General features: G+C 40.1%; 1 protein-coding gene across 4 annotated transcripts in view; it reads right to left on the bottom strand.

Moving 5' to 3' along the window:
- Nucleotides 1-10,168: 10,168 nt before the first annotated feature.
- The window catches only part of grin1b (glutamate receptor, ionotropic, N-methyl D-aspartate 1b), a 65,489-nt gene continuing 53,009 nt past the window's right edge, over nucleotides 10,169-22,648 (bottom strand). For 2 of the 4 annotated variants that reach the window (XM_014174830.2, XM_014174831.2), the window contains 6 exons: nucleotides 21,119-21,276; nucleotides 20,727-20,888; nucleotides 20,344-20,453; nucleotides 19,879-20,024; nucleotides 15,856-15,966; nucleotides 10,169-11,569 (listed from right to left, as the gene is read on the bottom strand). In XM_014174830.2, the coding sequence (XP_014030305.1) occupies nucleotides 11,504-11,569; nucleotides 15,856-15,966; nucleotides 19,879-20,024; nucleotides 20,344-20,453; nucleotides 20,727-20,888; nucleotides 21,119-21,276 (753 nt within the window). In that variant the 3' untranslated portion in view covers nucleotides 10,169-11,503. The remainder of the gene's footprint in view (nucleotides 11,570-15,855; nucleotides 15,967-19,878; nucleotides 20,025-20,343; nucleotides 20,454-20,726; nucleotides 20,889-21,118; nucleotides 21,277-22,648) is intronic. The other 2 variants (XM_014174833.2, XM_014174834.2) reach the window with 1 other exon arrangement.

Here is a 22,648-nt window from a genome sequence, read left to right as displayed (position 1 = left end):
ACCAGATACCACAGCAGGTGCAGCGAAATGCTTGTGTTTCTAGCTCCTACAGTGCAGTTATACAACATCAATAAAATACCATACCAACACGCAAATAATGCAGAAAGATCAAAACAAGAAAGAAATACAACCCCTATACAGTAAACACCTATTAAAAATTAAGTTGCTGGGGTATTTTTGAGGGGTCACACCGCTCTGCTAAAATTGCATTGGCCAATACAGTACTCAGACCCCTTGACTTTTTCTACATTTTGTTACGTTACAGCTTTATTCTAAAATGGATTAAGTTGTTTTTATTCCACATCAATCTACACACAATACCCCATGATGACGAAACAAAAACAGGTTTTTAGAAATGTTTGCAAATGTATAATTATTTGTTGTTGAAATATTATATTTACATAAGTATTCAGACCCTTTACTCAGTACTTTGTTGAAGCACCTTTGGCAGCGATTACAGCCTTGAGTCTTCTTGGGTATGACGCTACAAGCTTAGCACGCCTGTATTTGTGGAGTTTCTTCCACTCTTCTCTGCAGGTCCTCTCAAGCTCTGTCAGGTTGAATCGTGAGCGTTGCTGCACAGCTAATTTCAGGTCTATCCAAAGATGTTCGATCGGGTTCAAGTCCGGGCTATGGCTGGGCCACTCAAGGACACTGAGACTTGTCCCGAAGCCACTTTTGCGTTGTCTTGGCTGTGTGCTTAGGGTTGTTGTCCTGTTGGAAGGTGAACCTTCGCCCCAGTCTGAGGGAGCAGGTTTTGTCAAGGATCTCTCTGTACTTTGCTCCGTTCATCCTCCGTTCATCCCCACAGCATGATGCTGCCACCACCGTGTTTCACTGTAGGGATGGTGCCAGGTTTCCTCCAGACAAGACGCTTGGCATTCAGGCCACAGTGTTCAATATTAGTTTCATCAGACCAGAGAATCTTGTTTCTCATTGTCTGAGAGTCTTTAGGTGCCTTTTTGGCAAACTCCAAGCAGGCTGTCATGTACCTTTTACTGAGGAGTGGCTTCCGTCTGGCCACTCTACCACAAAGGCCTGATTGGTGGTGTGATTCAGGGATGGTTGTCCTTCTGGAAGGTTCTCCCACCTCCACATAGGAACTTTTGAGCTCTGTCAGAGTGACCATTGGGTTCTTGGTCACCTCCGTGAACAAGGCCCTTCTCCCCCGAATGCTCAGTTTGGCCAGGCGGCCAGCTGTAGGAAGAGTCTTGGTGGTTCCAAACATCTTCCACTTAAGAATGATTGAGGCCACTGTGTTCTTGGGGACCTTCAATGCTGCAGACATTTTTTGGTACCCTTCCCCAGATCTCTGCCTCGACACAATCCTGTCTCGGAGCTCTACGGACAATTCCTTTGACCTCATGGCTTGGTTTTTGCTCTGACATGCACTGTCAACTGTGGGACTGTGAAGACAGATGCTGGAGACGAGAAGCAAGTACAGGTAGTGAACATTTTAATGTAACACGGACAGGAACAGAATACAGACAGCGTCTGGACAGGGGAAAACAAAAACGACAATAATGCTGACACGGGGATGAAACAAAGGAAAGCGCAGATGTGCGTAATAATGGTGACAGGATTGCGTAATGGAGGGCAGCCTGTTACCCTCAGGGCCAGAGAGGGGAAGCGGGAGCAGGCATGACAGGGACCTTGTATATACAGGTGTGTCTAATGTCTGCTAAACATTGTTTCTTTCATTTGATGACATTGTGAAAGATGTCTTCAGTGATCACACATTTGATAACACATGGGATAGGGTTTTAATGGGTAGAGCAAGTGTATTGCCTAATGTGAAAACAGTGTAAGGTACTATAACTTCCATTTACTGTAGCATACTACAATCAAATGTCAATTTTAAAACATGTTCCTGAATTTCTTTGCTATTGTATTAACTGGTTGTTAAAATAACTAAATTGAGAAGATATCATTATATTTGACAGTACACTTACAGCGCCTTCAGAAGTATTCATACCCCTTGACTTATTCCACATTTTGTTGTGTTACAGCCTGAATTCAAAATTGATTAAGTATTTTTTTTTTCTCACCCATCTACAAACGCTGTCAAGTATACTCCCTCTCCGGTGTTCGAGGTCACTGGTCTGCTTATTATTACGCACACCTGTCACCATCGTTACGTGCGCCAGCCTCTAATCAGACTCACCTGGACTTCATCACCTTCCTAATTACCTTCCGTATAACTTTCACTCCCTTTGGTTCTTTCCCTTGGCGTTATTGACTCTATTCGTGTTTCATGTCTGTACGCTTTTCGTGTTTCTTGTTTTGTTCTATGGTCATTTATTTATTAAATACACTCCCTGTACTTGCTTCCCGACTCCCAGCGTACATGACAAAGTGAAAACATGTTTTTAGAAATTTTTGCAAATACAGAAATATCTCATTTATGTACAGTACCAGTAAAACGTTTGAACATACCTACTCATTTAATGGTTTTTCTTTATTTTTACTATTTTCTACATTGTAGAATAATAGTTAAGACATCAAAACTATGAAATAACACATATGGAGTCATGTAGTAACCAAAAACGTGTTAAACAATAGAAATATATTTTAGATGTTAGATTCTTCTAAGTAGCCTGTCAGGCCCTGATCTGTTTCACCTGTCTTTGTGATTGTCTCCACCTCCTCCAGGTGTCGCTTATTTTCCCCAGTGTATTTATCCCTGTGTTTCCTGTCTCTCGGTGCCAGTTCGTCTTGTTTGTTTACAAGTCAATCAGCATTTTTCCCGTTCTCCTGCTTTTTCTAGTCCTCATGGTTTTGACCCTTGCCTGTTTCTGGACTTTGTACTTGCCTGTCTGACCATTCTGCCTACCTTGACTACGAGCCTGTCTGCCACTCTGTACCTCCTGGACTCTGATTTGGTTTTGACCTTTTGCCTGTCCACAACCATTCTCTTGCCTACCCCTTTGGATTAATACACATTGTAAGACTCTAACCATCTGCCTCCTGTGTCTGCATTTGAGTCTTGCCTTGATAAGCCACCCTTTACCTTGATGACAGCTTTGCAAAATCTTGTCATTCTCTCAACCAATTTCACATGGAATGCTTTTCCAACACTCTTGAAAGAGTTCCCACGTATGCTGAGCACTTGTTGGCTGCTTTTCCTTCACTCTGCAGTCCAACTCATCCCAAACCATCTCAATTGGGTTGAGGTCGGTTGATTGTGGAGGCCAGGTCATCTGATGCAGCACTCCATCACTCTCCTTCTTGGTTAAATAGCCCTTATACAGCCTAGAGGTGTGTTTGGGTCATTTGTCCTGTTGAAAAACAAATGATAGTCCCACTAAGATGGGATGGCGTATCACTGCAGAATGCTGTGGTAGCCATGCTGGTTAAGTGTGTCTTGAATTCTAAATAAATCACTGACTGTGTCACCAGCAAAGCATCCCCACACCTTCACACCTCCTCCGTGCTTCATGGTGGGAACCACACATACGGAGATCATCTGTATGATCATCCTACTCTGCGTCTCACAAAGACACTGCGGTTGGAACTAAGAATCTCAAATTTGGACTCATCAGACCAAAGGACAGATTTCCACCGGTCTAATGTCCATTGCTCATGTTCCTTGGCCCAAGTAAGTCTCTTCTTATCATTACTGTCCTTTAGTAGTGGTTTATTTGCAGCAATTCGACCATGAAGGCCTGATTCCGCAGTGTCCTCTGAACAGTGGATGTTGAAATGTGTCTGTTATTTGAACTATGTGAAGCATTTATTTGGGCTGCAGTCTGAGGTGCAGTTAACTCTAATGAACTTATCCTCTGCAGCAGAGGTAATTCTGGGTCTTCCTTTCTTGTGGCAGTCCTTATGAGAGACAGTTTCATCATGGCGTTTGATGGTTTTTGCGACAGCACTTGAAATCTTCCGGATTGACTGACCTTCATGTCTCAAAGTAATGATGGACTGTCGTTTCTCTTTGTTTATTTGAGCTGTTCTTGCCATAAAATGGACTTGGTTTTTTAGCAAATAGGGCTATCTTCTGTATACCAACCTTACCTTGTCACAAAACAACTGATTGACTCGAACGCATTACGAAGGAAAGAAATTCCACAAATGAATGTTTAAGAAGGCACACCTGTTCATTGAAATGCATTCCATTTGACTACCTCATGAAGCTGATTGAGAGAATGCCAAGAGTGTGCAAAGCTGTCATCAAGGCAAAGGGTGGCTACTTTGAAGAATATAAAATATATTTGGATTATTTTTTTATTATTATTTTGGTTACTGCATGATTCCATGTGTTAGTTCATCGTTTTGATGTCTTCACTATTATTTTACAATGTAGAAAAAAGTAAAATTAAAGAAAAACCCTTGAATGAGTAGGTGTTTCCAAACTTTTGACTGGTTCTGTAAGTATTCACACCCCTGAGTCAATACTTTGTAGAAGCACCTGTGGCAGTGATTACAGCTGTAAGTCTTTCTGGGTAAGTCTCTAAGAGCTTTGCACACCTGGATAGTACAATATTTGCCCGTTATTCTTTAAAAAAATCTTCAAGCTCCGTCAAGTTGGTTGTTGATCATTGCTAGACATCCATTTTCACGTCTTGGCACAGATTTTCAAGCCAATTTAAGTTAAAACTGTAACTAGGCCACTCCAGTGTATATTTGGCCTTGTGTGTTAGGATACTGTCCTGCTGAATGGTGAATTCGTCTCTGTCTATTGCAGACTGAACAAGGTTTTCCTTTAAGATTTTTGCTGTACTTAGCTCTATTCTGTTTTTTTCATCCTAAAAAACTCCCTAGTCCAAGCAGACCCATAACATGATGAAAATATGAAGAGTGGTACTCAGTTATGTGTGGTGTTGGATTTGCCCCAAACAAAGTAAATTTTTTGCAGTGCCTTATTGCAAACAGGATGCATGTTTTGGATTATTTTTATTCTGTACATGCTTCTGTCTTTTCACTCTGTCAATTAGGTTAGTATTGTGGAGTAACTACAATGTTGTTGATCCATCCTCAGTATTCTCCTATCACAGCCACTAAACTCTCTAACTGTTTTAAAGTCACCATTGGCCTGTATCTTTGCAGTGGCTGGGTGTAATGATACACCATCCAAAGTGTAATTAATAACTTCAGCATGCTCAAAGGGATATTCAATGTTTTTTTACCCCCATCTACCAATAGGTGCCCTTCGTTGCGAGGCATTGGAAAACCTCCCTGTTCTTTGTGTTTTAATCTGTGTTTGAAATTCACTGCTCGACTGATATACCTTACAGATGCAGTAACTGTATGTGTGGGGTACAGCGATGAGGTAGTCATTCAAAAATCCTCTTAAACACTATTATTGCATACAGAGTGAGTCCATGCAACTTATCTGACTTTTACTCCTGAACTTATTTAGGCTTGCCATAATAAAGGGGTTGAATACTTATTGACTCAAGACATTCCAGCTTTTCATTTGTGAATTTATTTGTAAAAATGTCTAAAAACAAAATTTCACTTTGATATTATGTGTAAGCCAGTATTGTGTGTAGGCCAGTGACACATCTCAATTGAATCCATTTTAAATTCAGGCTGTGAATACTTTCAGAAGGCACTGTATATTTTCGATCAATGGTTGTGTGGTGAAAGATGACTACAAACAAAATTAATGCACAATAAAAGGTTTTGAATGTATGACTGTTAACAGTTGTAATGTAAACAGTTTGGAGTTTTGTACGAAGAGCTTTGAACATTCACCACATACTTGTGAAAATAGTACCAAAGCAATTTAAAAAACTGTATTACATTGTGAAAGATGTCTTCAATAATAACACGTTTGATCACGCATGGGATAGAAATTATGGAAATGTCATTGCCTACTGTGAAAACAGTTTAATGTACTTTAATTTACAGTGTTGTAGCATACTACATTCAAAGGTCAATTTTGAAATGTATCTTAACTTTTTTGCTATTGGATGAACTGGTTGTTAAAATAACTAAATTGAGAATATACTGTATCAGTATGTTGTAATTTGGTGATTAAACCAATGTACTCATTATAGTTCACAGTACACATATACTGAACAAAAATATAAACGCAACATGTAAAGTATTGGTCTCATGTTTAATGAACAGAAATAAAAGATCCCAGAAATGTTTGTCAAATTTTGTGCACAAATTTGTTTACATTCCTGTTAGTGAGCATTTCTCTTTTGCCAAGATAATACAGGTGTGGCATATCAAGAAGCTGATTAAACGGCATGATCCTTACACAGATGCACCTTGAGCTGCGGACAATAAACGACCACTCTAAAATGTGCACTTTGGTCACACAACCCAATGCTACAGATGTCTGAAGTTTTGAGGGAGGGTGCAATTGGCATGCTGACTGCACGAATGTCCACCAGACTTGTTGCCAGAGAATTTAATGTTAATTTCTCTACCATAAGCAACATTGTTTTTGAGAATTTGGCAGTACTTCCAACCGGCCTCACAACCACAGACCACATGTAACTACACCAGCCCAGGACTTCCACATCCAGCTTCTTCACCTACGGGATCTTCTGAAACCAGCCACCTGGTCAGCTGATGAAACTGAGGAGTATTTCTGTCTGTAATAAAGCCCTTTTGTGGGGAAAAACTAATTCTGATTGGCTGGGCCTGGCTCCCCAGTGGGTGGGCCTGACTCCCAAGTGGGTGGGCCAATCTTTGTTCAAACAACAATGAATTGAGTGAGTTTAATAGTTATAGCCTATACCTTATCATTGCATCAATATAATAAAATAGAAAGGCTATGTTAGCATTGCATCAATACCCACTCAATAACAGTGTGTTCTTAGTTAACTAGTTCCTTTCCTGGCAAATGTCTTCCATAGGCCTACATGTAGATCTAGTGGGCTATATGCTACCTTTATTGTTTAGGCTACTCATCAAAAGTTTAATAAATGAACGTGTATCCAAATAGCATTTAATATATCAGGCATTTTATTAGTACAACTGATTTCTATTACAAACAGATATTATAATGTATAGTCATTATTCACACAATATAGGAATGATATTCAAAGCACATTTGGTAGTGATTGATAATCAAGTTATAGTAACTTACTATATCTTAATGCCCTGCAAAATTGTAATTTTACATTAAAATAATACAGAACTGTGTTGTTGAATATGTTTTGAGTCACCTGAATGACAATTGTACACTTTACTCACAGTCTTTACTCACAGATCTTGAGTCAGGAACATGCCAGGATAAACTTTAGCTAGACCGAAGGATCTCTGACAGGTTTTTGCAGGAAACAAACTTTTTTACAATATGTAGTTTTTTACAAAGCATTGCAACTACTGAACTTTCTTGGCTAACAGAACAGAAATTTTCACAGCCTAAATAAACCCAACTCATTCAAGTTACAATTCCGAATAAACACTCTGTTTTGAGAAATTAGATGATGAAATATTTCTACCTCAATTTAAACTTCATTAATAATTATTATACTTACATAATCATTTAGGTATATTTTCAGTATCCATGAGAACATTGACACAACCATAGCTAAACTTCCAATCTCTGGTTGATGGCTACATTGTTATAAGTAATAATTCATATATTTTCCCACATTATTTCACTTGAATGATAAATGGAACACCTATACAAAATTGAGCCCGTCAATACTGAAACCATAATCAAAAATAAAACAAATATTCCAGACAGATCAATTCATGTCTCTCTCTAAAACCATCAACATTTAAAACGAGCCTATTGCACAAAAACATCTTCTCGGCCCATAAAATACAGGTATAGTAACAGTTACAGGTATATATTTCACATTCTTAATTTCTCACAATTATGAGCAAAGCCCTCATGTTGATTGTTTAAAGGCCCAGTGCAGTCACAAATTGGATTTTTCTCTTTGTTTTATATATATATATATATATATATATATATATATCCACACCATGTGGTTGGAATAATACTGTGAAATTGTGAAAATTAAGATAATGTCCTTTCAGTGTAAGCGCTTTTTGAAAAGACTGAAATTTCAGCCTGTTTTGGTGGGATGAAGTTTTGGCCTACCTGGGGACATCACCAGGCGGTAAATGAGTTAATAGACCAATAAGAAAGAGAGTTCCAGTTTTCCGCTCCCCACTCAGACCACTCCCAGACAGTCCTAGCTAAATTCTTGCTTGAGAAATTGCTCTAAGAAGCAATTTTTGTTTCTTTTTTACCATTTTAAATGAAAACAATCACAGTACTGTAATGTACTTAATTGTTACCCAGAAATTATTTGATATTGCGATAAAAACAGCTGCATTGGATCTTTAAGACAAAAGTGCTAAACAGTGTTTCAGATCTTGAGTCAGGAACATGCCAGGATACACTTTAGCTAGACCGAAGGATCTCTGACAGGTTTTTGCAGGAAACAAACTTTTTGACAAAATATAGTTTTTGCAATTAATCAATTTGCTATTGACAGACTAAATGTCGGTGTAAATGCAGTAAGGGAAATAGGAAAGGGTAAGAGTGAGGGATTTTATTAATCTAATCTCACATATAAAGCAAAAATACAGTGATATAGTGAAATATATAATTATATTAGGAATACAAAGTAGTATAAGTCATTAACTTATAGGGTTAACCACACAGCTACAACAGCCATCTTAGCCGATTACCAGAACGCCCCTAAGGTTGAAAGAACATGAATTTATATATATATATAAATTCATTATTTATTTATTTATTTATTTATTTATTTATTTATATACACATATACATAATATACACACCACGATAACATAGATATCATTACAGGATATTTTGAGCCAAAGAGAGACCATCATTGTCAGTGCAGTTTAGGCTCAAAACATCCAGAAATCATGTACACGTCACAATTTCCTCAATAATGTCATGATATAAAAGAGACTATATAGAGAGACTACAGTGTCTTCAGAAAGTATTCACACCCCTTGACTTTTTCCACGTTTTTGTGTTACAACCTGAATATAAAATTGATTACATTGAGATGTTGTGTCACTGGACTACACAATACCCCATAATATCAAAGCGGAATTATGTTTTTAATTTTATTTGACAAATTAATAACAAATTATAAACTGACATTTCTTGAGTCAATAAATATTCAACCCCTTTGTTATAGCAAACCTAAATAAGTTCAGGAGCAAAAATGTGCTTAACAAGTCACATAAGTTGCATGGACTGTGTGCAATAATAGTGTTTAAGATGATTTTTGAATGACTACCTAATCTCTGTACCCCACACATACAATTATCTGTAAAGTCCCTCAGTCGAGCAGTGAATTTCAAACACAGATTCAACCACAAACACCAGGGAGGTTTTCTAATGCCCCACAAAGAAGGGCACCAATTGGTAGATGGGTTAAAAAAAGCAAACATAGAATATCCCTTTGAGCATGGTGAAGTTATTAATTACACTTTGGATAGTGTATCAATACACCCAGTCACTACAAAGGTACAGGCGTCCTTCCAAACTCAGTTGCCAGAGAGGAAGGAAACAACTCAGGGATTTCCCCATGAGGCCAATGGTGACTTTAAAACAGTTACAGAGTTTAATGGCTATGATAGGAGAAAACTGAGGATGAATTAACAACATTGTAGTTACTCCACAATTACTAACCTAATTGACAGAGTGAAAAGAAGGAAGCCTGTACAGAATTAGAATATTCCAAAACATGCATCATGTTTGCAACAAGGCACTAAAGTAATACTGCAAAAAATATGGCAAAGCAATTAAGTGTTATGTTTTTGGCAAATCTTATACAACACATTACTGAGTACCACTCTCCATATTTTCAAGCATCGTGGTGGTTGCATCATGTTATGAGTATGCTTGTAATCTTAAGGACCGGGGAGTTTTGCAGGATAAAAAAAATAAACAGAAGGGAGCTAAACACAGGCAAAATCCTAGAGGGAAACCTGGTTAAGTCTGCTTTCCACCAGACACTGGGAGATTAATTCACCTTTCAGCAGGACAATAACCCAAAACACAAGGCCAAATCTACACTGGAGCTGCTTACCAAGAAGACAGTGAATGTTCCTGAGTGGCCGAGTTACAGTTTGATTTAAATCTACTTGAAAGTATATGGCAAGACCTGAAAATGGTTGTTTTAGCAATGATCAACAACCAATTTGACAGGGCTTGAAGAATTTTGAAAAGAGTAATGTGCAAATGTTGCACAATCCAGGTGTGGAATGCTCTTAGAGACTTACCCAGAAAGACTCCTAGCTGTAATCGCTGCCAAAGGTGCTTCAACAAAGTATTGACTCAGGGGTGTGAATACTTATGGCAATTAGATATTTTTGTATTTCATTTACAATACATTTGCAAAAATGTCTAAAAACATGTTTTCACTTTGTCATTATGGGGTATCGTGTGTAGATGGGTGAGAATTTTTTTTTTTAAATAAATGTTGAATTCAGGCTGTAACAAGACAAAATTTGGAATAAGGGGTATGACTACTTTCTGAAGGCACTATATAGGCTATATAGAGAGACTTGATGTTGACTGATAAATTGATTTGCATTAATGACCATGTAACACTGTCAAACCAACAAATGTAGAGAGCAATTTTCTTGAATGAACAACAACATAGCCTACAGCACTAGTGGTTACGGTCTATTTCTGTTGATGGCAACTCCTTCACCGATGTCATGCCAAAGACGTTTGGCTCAGAAACATTGTAGTATTGTTGAATGCTGAGAATAGTCTGCCAAGCAATCAATGCTGTACTACCACAGAGAATGAAGTAAATTAACACATAAAAGGGGCTAAGAAAGACATCTATAGCTAAAGAAAGGGATTGCAGCTGATATGAGTGCTACAATGGACAAAGTGTGCTTAACTCGGATTTACACTTAGATATTAACATAGCTGTATGCTGCTAATTTATAAATTGACAACTTGTCCATTGTTATTGTCCCACACTACACCGTATTAGCTAAAGCTAACAAAAACCTGTTGATAAATGGAACACAGGAAAACCTTATGAAAATACAATGTCAAATACATCTAACTACAGTAGCCTACATGTCTAAGGTTTGTCTAAATAAGTGGAGGTAGTAAGACACTGACATCACAAAATACTCTTAAACATGATCTGTTAAATCTATCGCTTATTGAAATCAGAAACACAGTGCATGACGATGTATTGCGAATGACATGATCAGAAAATGTATATATTTCTTGTTGTTTCACACGTAAAGTAAACAACTACACGACTCTAGCAGGCAGATTATAAAAATAAACCTAAAGCTATCATTGTGCTGGGTCAGGCCTCTGTGTGGGAAAAAACAGGTGGTTTGGCTCCATTGTGAATTGGCACAGTTTGTCAGTGGGATGTCAGTTATCCAGTTCCTGCCTGTCGTGTTTGGTGGGGAATGAGCAGAACACACGTTCTATGTGGGTAGATAGAGGACAGGATGGGCAATGGCTCAGGTGGCGTAGCAGCAATGGACCAGCTTCTGTCTCCAAACCAGGATCCTCTCTCTCATTTCAGTCCTCTCATTTCTCTCTCTCAATCTCTCACACCACCGTGCTGACAGAGGGGTCTGACAAGTTGAGCTGGCCTGTGATGTCCGTGGGATAAGGCTGCAGAGAGTATGGGAAGAACACAAAATAGAACAAATTATTTCATCTGTACTCACATCATATATATTCACGGTGCATACAACACAACAAATGTTATGTAACGTGATTATGTCATACTTTTCATCAAGTCCCCCCTCCCCCCGCAAGGCAGTGTTTGCCTGTGATTCGGAATGGTTGTTTGGACAGATCAAGCTCAGCACCGCAGGGACCCTATGAACTGTGCATGCTGATCAATAAACAAAGCAAGGTCACAGATGTGAGACTAAGCTGCAGTGTTGTTGCCAAGTAACTGGATTTTTTCCTGATGTATGGTATTGATTTATACAGAGACGTGTTGTCTCAGCCCATTTTGCATATTTTGCCTGCAAGTGTAATATGGATTTTTAAATGAATGCTAAATTTCATACCCTGACATTTTGCAGCACAGAACACAATTTATCATCAGTGTTGGGATGAATTTTCAGTTTAGTGTTACAAAGGGTCTATGAAATGGCCTATCCTCGGTTACCATGGAAACTGACATGATAATATCCAGGCACGGATGTTTTTGTCCTGCTGAGAAATAGTTCATTTCACCACGGATTACCAATTACCATTGTATAAAAGTGATTATAATGCAGTGAATGAAAGGCATGAAGCTATTTATCATTCAAAACTACCACCACCTTAAATAAATGTTTTATTGTGTCAAGTATTCTTGTTGTGACCAAGAAATCCATAAAGGAAATGTAAAAAGTTGACATGATATTCCACGAAAATGAGATTGTACCAAGGGTACAACGTTAAGGAACATTAAGATAGAGATATGCTACTGTATGTAGAATAAACATGCCTTTCTGACATGTAGAATAAGGAAACATCAGTTTTATTCATGGCATTTCTATCTGTGACGTTCAACATCATTTGACTACTGAACATGTGTGACCTCACTGTTTCCAATGCCGTTACAATTTTAGGTACAGTTTCACATTCCGAATCATAGCTCACAGCACCTCCTGCCAACAGACAGGCGAACAGCATGACAACAGTCTACACCAGTGTTTCCCAACTCTGGTCCTCGTATACCCCCAACAGTACACATTTTTATTTTAACCCTGGACAAGCACACCTGATTCAACTTGTCAACTAATCATCAAGCCCTCAATAAGATGAATGAGGTGCGTTTGTCCAGGGCTACAACAACAATGTGTACTGTTGGGGGTACACCAGGACCATGGTTGGGAAACACTGGTCTACTCCACAACAACCAAGGAGGTGGAAAGAAGCAGTGTGGCATATGGTGTGGATACCGATACTCACAATCCGTTGAAATCCATTTATAAATAAACACTGATATAAAATAATAGGATGGTTACAACAAAAATAAATGGGTAAATTCCAATAAAAGTGTAGGATTTTTTTTGTGGGTAGTTCAGGCTACCTATTTTTATCACTATATAATAATACAAAATTAATATAAAAATAAAATTGGATTGATTGTCTACAGAGACAGGGCTCTGGAAGATTGACAAACTGCTTTGGATGGCACAACCTGGAGGCAAAAAGTAAAACAAAATAAACAGTTTTTGAAATGACTAAAATCTTCAGCTGACAATACCAATGCTCAACGGACTGGAATACCTTCCAGTCCTCTGTCTAGACTTTGTAGCCTGGTGCTCCAGTCTGTTTGTGCTTCAGCCAAGTAAGTCCTCTCTGAGTTCATCCATTGTCACACCAAACATGTATGGCATCACAAAGAGTTAGCTACAGCACACCAGGCTATTATAAAACTACATTCAGTATGAATCCTGCTACAGTAACTATATATACAGTATTAATGTATCCATATACAGTTCCAGGACTCCTGGAACGACCGTGTTGAGCTCTGGATAATCTAGTGTAGAAATGATTGTCATTAAATTACCAAGTATTCAACATAAAAACGTTTGTTTGAGATTTATCATCAGGACAATACGCAAACCACAATGACATAAATGGCATGCATATACAGTGCCTTGCAAAAGTATTCATCCCCCTTGGCGTTTTTCCTATCTTGTTGCATTACAACCTGTAATTTAAATTGATTTTTATTTGGATTTTATGTAATGGACATACACAAAAATAGTCCAAATTGGTGAAGTGAAATTAAAAAATATTACTTGTTTCAGAAATTGAAAAGTGGTGGGTGCATATGTATTCACCCCCTTTGCTATGAAGCCCCTTAATAAGATCTGGTGCAACCAATTACCTTCAGAAGTCACATAATTGATTAAATAAAGTCCACCTGTGTACAATCTAAATGTCACATGATCTGTCACATGATCTCAGTATATATACACCTGTTCTGAAAGGCCCCAGAGTCTGCAACACCGCTAAGCTAGGGGCACCACCAAGCAAGCGGCACCATGAAGACCAAGGAGCTCTCCAAACAGGTCAGGGACAAAGTTGTGGAGAAGTACAGATCAGGGTTGGGTTATAAAATAATATCTGAAACTTTGAACATCCCACGAAGCACCAATAATCCATTATTAAAAAATGGAAAGAATAGGGCACCCCAACAAACCTGCCATGAGAGGGCTGCCCACCAAAACTCACAGACCAGGCAGGGAGGGCATTAATCAGAGAGGCAACAAAAAGACCAAAGATAACCCTGAAGGAGCTGCAAAGCTCCACAGCGGAGATTGGAGTATCTGTCCACAGGACCACTTTAAGCCATACACTCCACAGAGCTGGGCTTTACGGAAGAGTGGCCAGAAAAAAGCCATTGCTTAAAGAAAAAATAAGCAAACACGTTTGGTGTTCGCCAAAAGGCATGTGGGAGACTCCCCAAACATATGGAAGAAGGTACTCTGGTCAGATGAGACTAGAATTTAGCTTTTTGGCCATCAAGGAAAACGCTATGTCTGGAGCAAACCCAACACCTCCCATCACCCCAAGAACACCCTCCCCACAGTGAAGCATGGTAGTGGCAGCATCATACTGTTGGGATGTTTTTCATCGGCAGGGACTGGGAAACAGGTCAGAATTGAAGGAATGATAAATACAGGGAAATTCTTGAGGGAAACCTGTTTCAGTCTTCCAGAGATTTGAGACTGGGACGGAGGTTCACCTTCCAGCAGGACAATGACCCTAAGCATACTGCTAAAGCAACATTCGAGTGGTTTAAGGGGAACCATTTAAATGTCTTGGAATGGCCTATTCAAAGCCCAGACCTCAATCCAATTAAGAATCTGTGGTATGACTTAAAGATTGCTGTGCAAAGGTGCAACCCTTCCAACTTGAAGGAGCTGGAGCAGTTTTGCTTTGAAGAATGTACAAAAATCCCAGTGGCTTGTTGTGCCAAGCTTATAGAGACATACCTCAAGAGACTTGCAGCTGTAATTGCTGCAAAAGGTGGCTCTACAAAGTATTGACTTTGGGGGGGGTGAAAAGTTATGCACCCTTAAGTTTTCTGTTTTTTTGTCTTATTTCTTGTCTTTCACAATAAAAAATGTTTTGCATCTTCAAAGTGGTAGGCATGTTGTGTAAATCAAATGATACAAACCCCCCAAAAATCAATTTTATTTCAAGGTTGTAAGGCAACAAAATAGGAAAAATGCCAAGGGGAGTGAATATTTTCGCAAGCTACTGTATTATATTATATCTCCTTTCATTCCCAGCAGCATTTGTTGATTGAAACACTACAAGTAAATATTGTTTGGTCAAACACACTCGACAGGAGATTCCTAAAAATGGAAAGTCTGTGGAAAGAAAAGAGAATATAAAGTCTGTTACCCAGTGCATTTAGCTTTTTCTTGGCCTTTCTTTTTTTAATGAAAGAATATGACAACAACCACACAAAATGTGACACACACAAAGGAAGGTGCAGCACAGACCAATCAGTGAAATAGACAAACACACATACACAACTAAAAAGGAGAGCACAAACCAAAATTGTGTCTGGTATAGACACAGGAGAAAGACCAGCATAAGTACCAGCTCTTGTATCCCTTTGCATAGTTGTCATTAAAAACAGAAATGTTTTTTTTTATCAAAGTAAACGAAAGCCCTTAGCTTTAGACTGCCTACCCCTGCTCATATCGGTTTCCTTCTTTGGTTTTGGACAAATGTCTGGATGGTTTATCGATGACTGACTGACAGACACGTGGCCATGACTGTAACTCCATGTGTGAGGGTGACTGACAAGAGCCTGGAATGAAACGTTTTGCGAGAAGAGATGACAGACGAGAGAGAAAAAAGGATGAGGTAAAGGAAGAGAGGAAGAGAGAGAATTACAAGGGAGGGTGTAATTTCCTTCAACTCCTTACCGTGTCTTTGGAGGACCTACGTCTCTTGATGTTGGAGGCCAGGTTGGTACTGATGGACCTAAAAGAGGTTTTCTGTTTGGAGTCAGGCTCTGCTCTATCACTTTTCCTATCCTAAAATAAATATATATGTAGAAACATTATTGGTATTCCCTGATGAAGGAGTGTGTTTGGTCTCAGTGCCCCCTCCACCACACACACACAGACACACACACACACACACACACACACACACACACACACACACACACACACACACACACACACACACACACACACACACACACACACACACACACACACACACACACACACACACACACACACACACACACACACACATTACTACATTACTGTACACCAAACCTGCAGAGTAACTTGCAGAGTAGTTATACTAGTCTCTATTTCAATTACCAGCTTTAATATGGTCCCGTATCTCATGTCCACTTTCTGTCTACACCCAATGCCATGTGGACATATAAAGTATCCTATAATTGGAGGCGGGTTACTATTAAGATCTGGGTATATTTCTCCTGGCTACTTTTTGAGGACTGCCTCGAATGGCATGGTACAGTAAAATAAGAACCATCCATGGTTATTTTACTTCAAGACATAAAGCAAAAGCGTGAGCATAGAAAATGAGCTAAAACGAATAAAGACAACAATAAGGCATAGCAAAAACAATTTTGGGGGGGCTGGTGATACAATGATCAGTAAGATCATGGAAAAAATATCAATAAACCATGTGAAATTCAACAAGGTCCCTTTGCGTTATACCAACACTAGTATAATGGCATTTCTCCCACGACAAAAATAGCGATGAAGACTAAAAGGAGCAGGGGAAGTAGATTTTGGTAGTGGGTGTGACTTCAACCAGAAAACATGCAGTGCAGGAAAACCAAAAGGGATACAGTAAGTAGAATGAGTGATATGATGTCGAACCTATAGGCCAGCACTGTCCCACATGAACTTGTGTCTTCTTGGTGGCTATAATACCCTAATAGTCCTTGACTCCTCAAAAAGCATGGACCAGGTCAATTCCACATAACAGATAAGGAAGTCTGATAATAAATAACTAAATACTGTATATTGCTTTGTAATTTGTTTTAGATGTCTAAATCATTTGGAACATTCTTTTCATGTTTTACCCTTTGAAACACAGTATATCAGTATATTCAAGAGATTATTACATCCAGGATATTAACAACAACAATGAAATCATTGCAGAATTCCCCTTTACAATCTCCACAATTGTGTTCATCTCCTTTTCATTTCAACCTTCTCATACCGTTCACCATTGAATGAGGTTGCTCAACAACACCGCCTTGATCAGAGGGCTGTCTGGAATCGTTTGAAATGCTAATACAGCCCGAGGACAGACGACGAGTCATGCATTTCAAATATGGGGAGAAATATAGTTGGTCGAGAAGCATACACTATATGTAGTGCACCTGAAATTAGGGCACGTTTTTCACTGGTGCTCGTTGTCCGTCTGCCATTATTGTTGTTTAAATATGGACATGTACACCCTTCATACATATGACTTAGAGTATAAATCACACATAAATCAATAATACATCATCCAGTCAAAAGAAGGGCATCCATCTTTTAACATAATGAGAATTTGTACGGTATTAATTTGACCTTACAACAATACACGGTGTCCGAGTGGATATGTCCCAGCACAAATATTAGCCGGCCTTGCTTGTGTTTTTCACCTTCCATAGAAAACAATACCGAATACAACATCTAAAGGAGATTTATTTAGACTTGTTTACCTCACGGCTCAGTAGTCGGAAAGAACAAGACAATTTGTCAAAGCTTCAAAGAACAGTAAGTGCTCTCTCCGTTGAACTGAACAAGGGAATGCTTTTACTGTTGTCACAGCCTGATCTGTTTCACTTGTCCTTGTGTTTGTATCCACCCCCCTCCAGGTGTCGCCCATCTTCCCCACTTATCCCCTGGGTATTTATACCTGTGTTTTCTGTCTGTCTGTGCCTGTTCGTCTTGTTTATTCAAGCCTACCAGCGTTTTGTGTCTCAGCTCCTGCTTTTTCCAGTCTCTCTTTTCTCGCCCTCCTGGTTTGACCCCTGCCTGTCCTGACTCCGAGCCCGTCTGCCTGACCACTCTGCCTGCCCCTGAGCCTGCCTGCCGTCCTGCACCTTTGCCCCTACTCTGGATTATCGACCCCTGCCTTCCTTGACCTATTGTTTGCCTGCCCCTGTTGTTACAATAAACATTGTTACTTCTACACAGTCTGCACAGGTCTTACCTGAAACCTGATAACTGTGCTATTGTAATTGGGAGCCCTATAGTAATGGCCCTATGGCTGGTAGTGTGTGGGAGTGCCCAACCCAATGTTATGGCCTCTGGCACAAGCAGGCGAAGACTTGCAGCACAATTCACCTCATTGTTGTCCATTGAGATAGAAAATACTTCAAATGAAATTTTTTAAATCTTCCCCAAACAGCTTGCATCAGTCTAAACAATCTGTCAACACTGAAAATCAAGTATCTTTTGGTGAGAAGTTATACACAAGCATCTAATGTTGGTGCCTCTGCTTTTGACTGGTAGTGTACCCCGAATATAGTACTCACAGATGACAGAAAGTTAAAGGACCTACAAAGCTAAGCAGCCACTAGCTGCGAAATGACAACAAGTTGCTTCTGGTCTGCAACTACTAGAGGAACGCACACTAACGCTTTGGACCAGAGAACATTTTCATGAAATGAGATTCACATTAGCTGGTCCCACTTGACACAATCGTCAACGTAATTAAGAAATATATAGCTCAAGTTCAACCTTGACATTTTACAACCAATTAGACCATGTTTAGAAAAAGAAAGGTTTCTCTAAACTGTTGGAGGGTTTAATCAGTGGCTGGGAGCATAGCATGCTACTACAGAGTCTTATATGGCTTGTATTGTTTGGCTTGAGTTGGGTCGGTGATCACCAGTACATAGTACCGGCACCTTGAATATCGGCTTAAACAAATATCATGAGCACTGGCACCTATTTCAGATCCACTTCAAGCACTGGCTTGTACAGTATGGATTACATGGTGTGTCAACCAAAGCTAGCCTTAGCCTTTCAAGACACAAAAGGCCAAAGCCCTGTTACTTTCCGATCCCCCTTTACAAACAGTACATGGACATGATGTGCGTCAAGAGAGACCATTGACCAGGAGATGCTTGGCTGCCACCCGTTGTGCTATTCAGTAGCCTAGCCCTTTAGTGAGAGAGCCGGGCCCAGTGTGCATCTGGCTGACTGTACAGCAACATCAGAGCTTCCTGGTGCCCCACTGCACTCACCCGGGATGCACTCCCCCGGTGCACCCCCCCACTGCACTCCCCCACTCTGCCCTTCACAGAGAGGGGTGGGGGATGGGGAAAGGGGGTCATCGTCCCCTCCAGGCAGGGGACCGGCCGCGTCCTTGTGCGCTCAGACACACAGCAGCAGAAGACGAGGATAATGAAATCAGTCCATTCACAGGCGCAGGGGAGTGTGCTGTATGTATGCATGTGGAGCTGCAAATATCCTCGCAGCTGTTTGTTACATTAATGTTTTGGGAAGGATTTGGTGTGCAAAAAAACATGGATCTCTCATTATAAGTAATTTCCAAATTTAGAGAAGTAGCATGCAGCTCAATTTCTATAATACTGTAGTACACCCAACTAGCTCTGTGGAAGGTTATAATGTAACTTTTCTAATCCTGTCCACATGAATCACTCTCCAATGGTGGTTACCTGCGACAATCTCAAAATAAATGGAAAAAGGGTAGAATAATTATTGAATTGGCGAAGGCAAAGAATTTAATTAGATTTCAACAACAGACTATAAGTCTATCCCCAGTGAATTTTTATTTTTTTTTTAATTTACAACCGCTGACCGGATTTACTAAGATTCCCACTGGCCGCATTAGATCCAGATGTGGCTTGCGAGTTGCGAGTTTGAGACCCTCTCTACAGGATGTTGTCTGATGTGCTGCCCTGTTGGGGCCTATGTGTGAAGACGGGCAGATCATACCTGTAGGTTCTTCCTCCACACGTTGACCGCAGCGAAGGCCAGCTGCATCTGCTTCCTGCGGGCATCTTTGTGGCGCTTATACGCAATCTCAATAAAGATGAGGAAGATTCCAGCAACGATACCCCCAGCAACCAACATGAACACACCTGTTAGGAGGCAATTTGGACATGCCAACCTGTTATTTTACTGCCTGCGGTGCAAAGGCCATACTATTAACCCAAGTCTCCAGGGGCCCCTGCATCCTCCATGGAGGACCATTTTGAACACAATGAACCTAATGACAATAATCTGTCAAACTTCTGCAGATAAAGGAATACCTTCACACCAATTTGAATACCTACACACCTGCTATAGACTAATGTTCTGGCTCAGAAAAGGGGGGCTACTTCCTTACACACCAGTTTACTATTTGCATTTCCTCTAATTTCTGTATCATTGTGGACTAAATTGGAGAACTGTACATACCTGCCATGTTCTCAAAAGTGAGGGTGGCTGGGGCATTACTCCTGGAGTCACACTCCTGGTATCTCACCCAGGTTTTATCTAGTTCCTCCATGAACCCATTCTCATGAGAGCTGTTATGGGAGAAGAGCCAGATCATACTTTAGGTTAGGTCTCAAACAGTAAATACTGATACAATGCATAGAGTATACTATGGGCTGGTTTCCTGGACACACATCAGGCTTAGTCCTGGACTAAAAAGCTACAGTATTTCAATGGAGACTCACCATTGACCATGCTTTTTAGTCTAGGACCAGGCTTAATCTGTGTCCAGGAAACCACCCCTATTATAATATTGTATGGTGGCATGTTGCTTCAATAGTATCTTGTTGCTGGCCAATATTCACCTAAGAATGGACAGGGAAACGTTTTGCTTCCAAGGGCTGTCCTTCCGCATGCCAATGCCGAAGCCGGAGCGGAAGAACAGCTCTCCCGTTGTCACCAAGTCACACTTCTGTGATGCCTCAAACTCCAGGACGGCAGAGTCCCAGATGAACGCGTGCAGTTTGCTGAGGGGGGGGGGGACACGGACAACAGGGAAGAGGAGGAATGGGAATGAATGAGTGTATGAAAATGCCCACTAGATAACCACATCATGTCATTATTGTCTTCCTCGCACTATTGCTCACCTGGGATAGCATAAATACTGTACATTCAGCATTACGGCCTCCCCCATTGGAATTTTCAGAGTATTAACCCCCCACCCCCATCCCCTGGAGCTGCCCCAGCTCTTGCTCACTTGTCGCGCACAGCTTGGATGGCCTCAGCAGCGCTTTCGTAGTTGTGCTTCTCCATGTGGCGGTACATGGTGCTCAACTCCACTTGGCGCCGGAAGTAGATGTCCACCGAACTCTGCTTCACTGTGGCGTAGATGAACTTGTCTGATGGGTTTCGCAGCTGAGACACAGAGACACAAACAGAGGCACAGCAGGCTGTCAGTCATCCTCCATGACTGTCCTTTAAATTAATCTCAATCTTTCATTGATCCTAGGTGCATCAGGTGCATGTATTTTTTTATATGTGTGTCTTTGTAATCATTGATGATGCTCGTGGTGATTTAAAATATTTCCAAGGTCTATTTGGGCCCTCTCTAAGAGTTCCTATTACCAAGAAGACTAAAATGAAGGAGAAGACAAAGACAAAGACGATTTAGCGAAAGACCGCCCTCTTGTTAGCATTAGTCTTAACTCCAATGGGAATGCTAACTGTTCATTTTTAATAGGCTGCGTGGTGCATTCTGGGTCAAGGAGTGCATAAAAGAGAACAGGAGGTACACATGGGTTCAGCAAATAAACCTGTTTCAAATAAACACCAGTCTAAATGAATTGTTTACAAGGTTAACATGAATTACCATGACTTGTTTACAAGGTTTAATGTTTGATTTGTTAGAGTAAATAATTCAGTAATGACTACATTTTTTTTGACAATCATCCGTTTTTATCGGCAGAAAGAAACTGCTAGCCATTGGCTGCTAACAGCTGACAACTGCTAGCTAACTGGCAAGCACAAAAACAGTCAACAACTTCGGGAGTATAGACCCCAATAAATTGTCCGATCGCCCCCCTAATGGTGAAAGTAAAAACTTCTGAAGATTAACAGTCAAGGAGGAGAATAATGATTATGCCAAGGAAGTTTTTTATTTGAAATGAAGGCATACTAAGACAAAATAAATGTGATACAGTGTGTAAACTACACATTAGTGCAGGAAAGGAAGACATTTTGAAAAATGCTGGAAGTGAATGCTGGAATTCAACAATTAAATATGCGAATGAGCAAAACCTGTATGCATTAAGGAAATAGAAGCCTGTCTCTAATATCCACCTGTTTTGTCCAGTGATTTAAGCAAATACTCTGGGTCTTCCTTTCCTGTGGCGATCCTCATGAGAGCCAGTTTCATCATAGCACTTTTTGCGACTGCACATGAAGAGACTTTCAAAGTTCTTGACATTTTCCGGATTGACTGACCGTCATGTCTTAAAATAATGATGGACTGTTGTTTCTCTTTGCTTGTTCTTGACATAAAATGGACTTGGTCTTTTACCAAATAGGGCTAATCTTCTGTATACCACCCCTACCTTTTCACAACACAACTGATTGGCTCAAACGCATTAAGGAAAGACATTCCACAAATTAACTTTTAACAAGGCACACCTGTTAATTGAAATGCATTCCAGGTGACTACCTCATGAAGCTGGTTGAGAGAATGCCAAGAGTGTGCAAAGCTGTTATCAAGGCTAGGGTGGCTACTTTGAAGAATCTCAAATATAAA

The sequence above is a fragment of the Salmo salar genome, chromosome ssa26, assembly GCF_905237065.1.
Source record: "Salmo salar chromosome ssa26, Ssal_v3.1, whole genome shotgun sequence".
Classification (NCBI taxonomy): Eukaryota; Metazoa; Chordata; class Actinopteri; order Salmoniformes; family Salmonidae; genus Salmo; species Salmo salar.
Note: the sequence above shows the minus strand (reverse complement) of the source record. Positions and strands in the feature narration are given on the sequence as shown.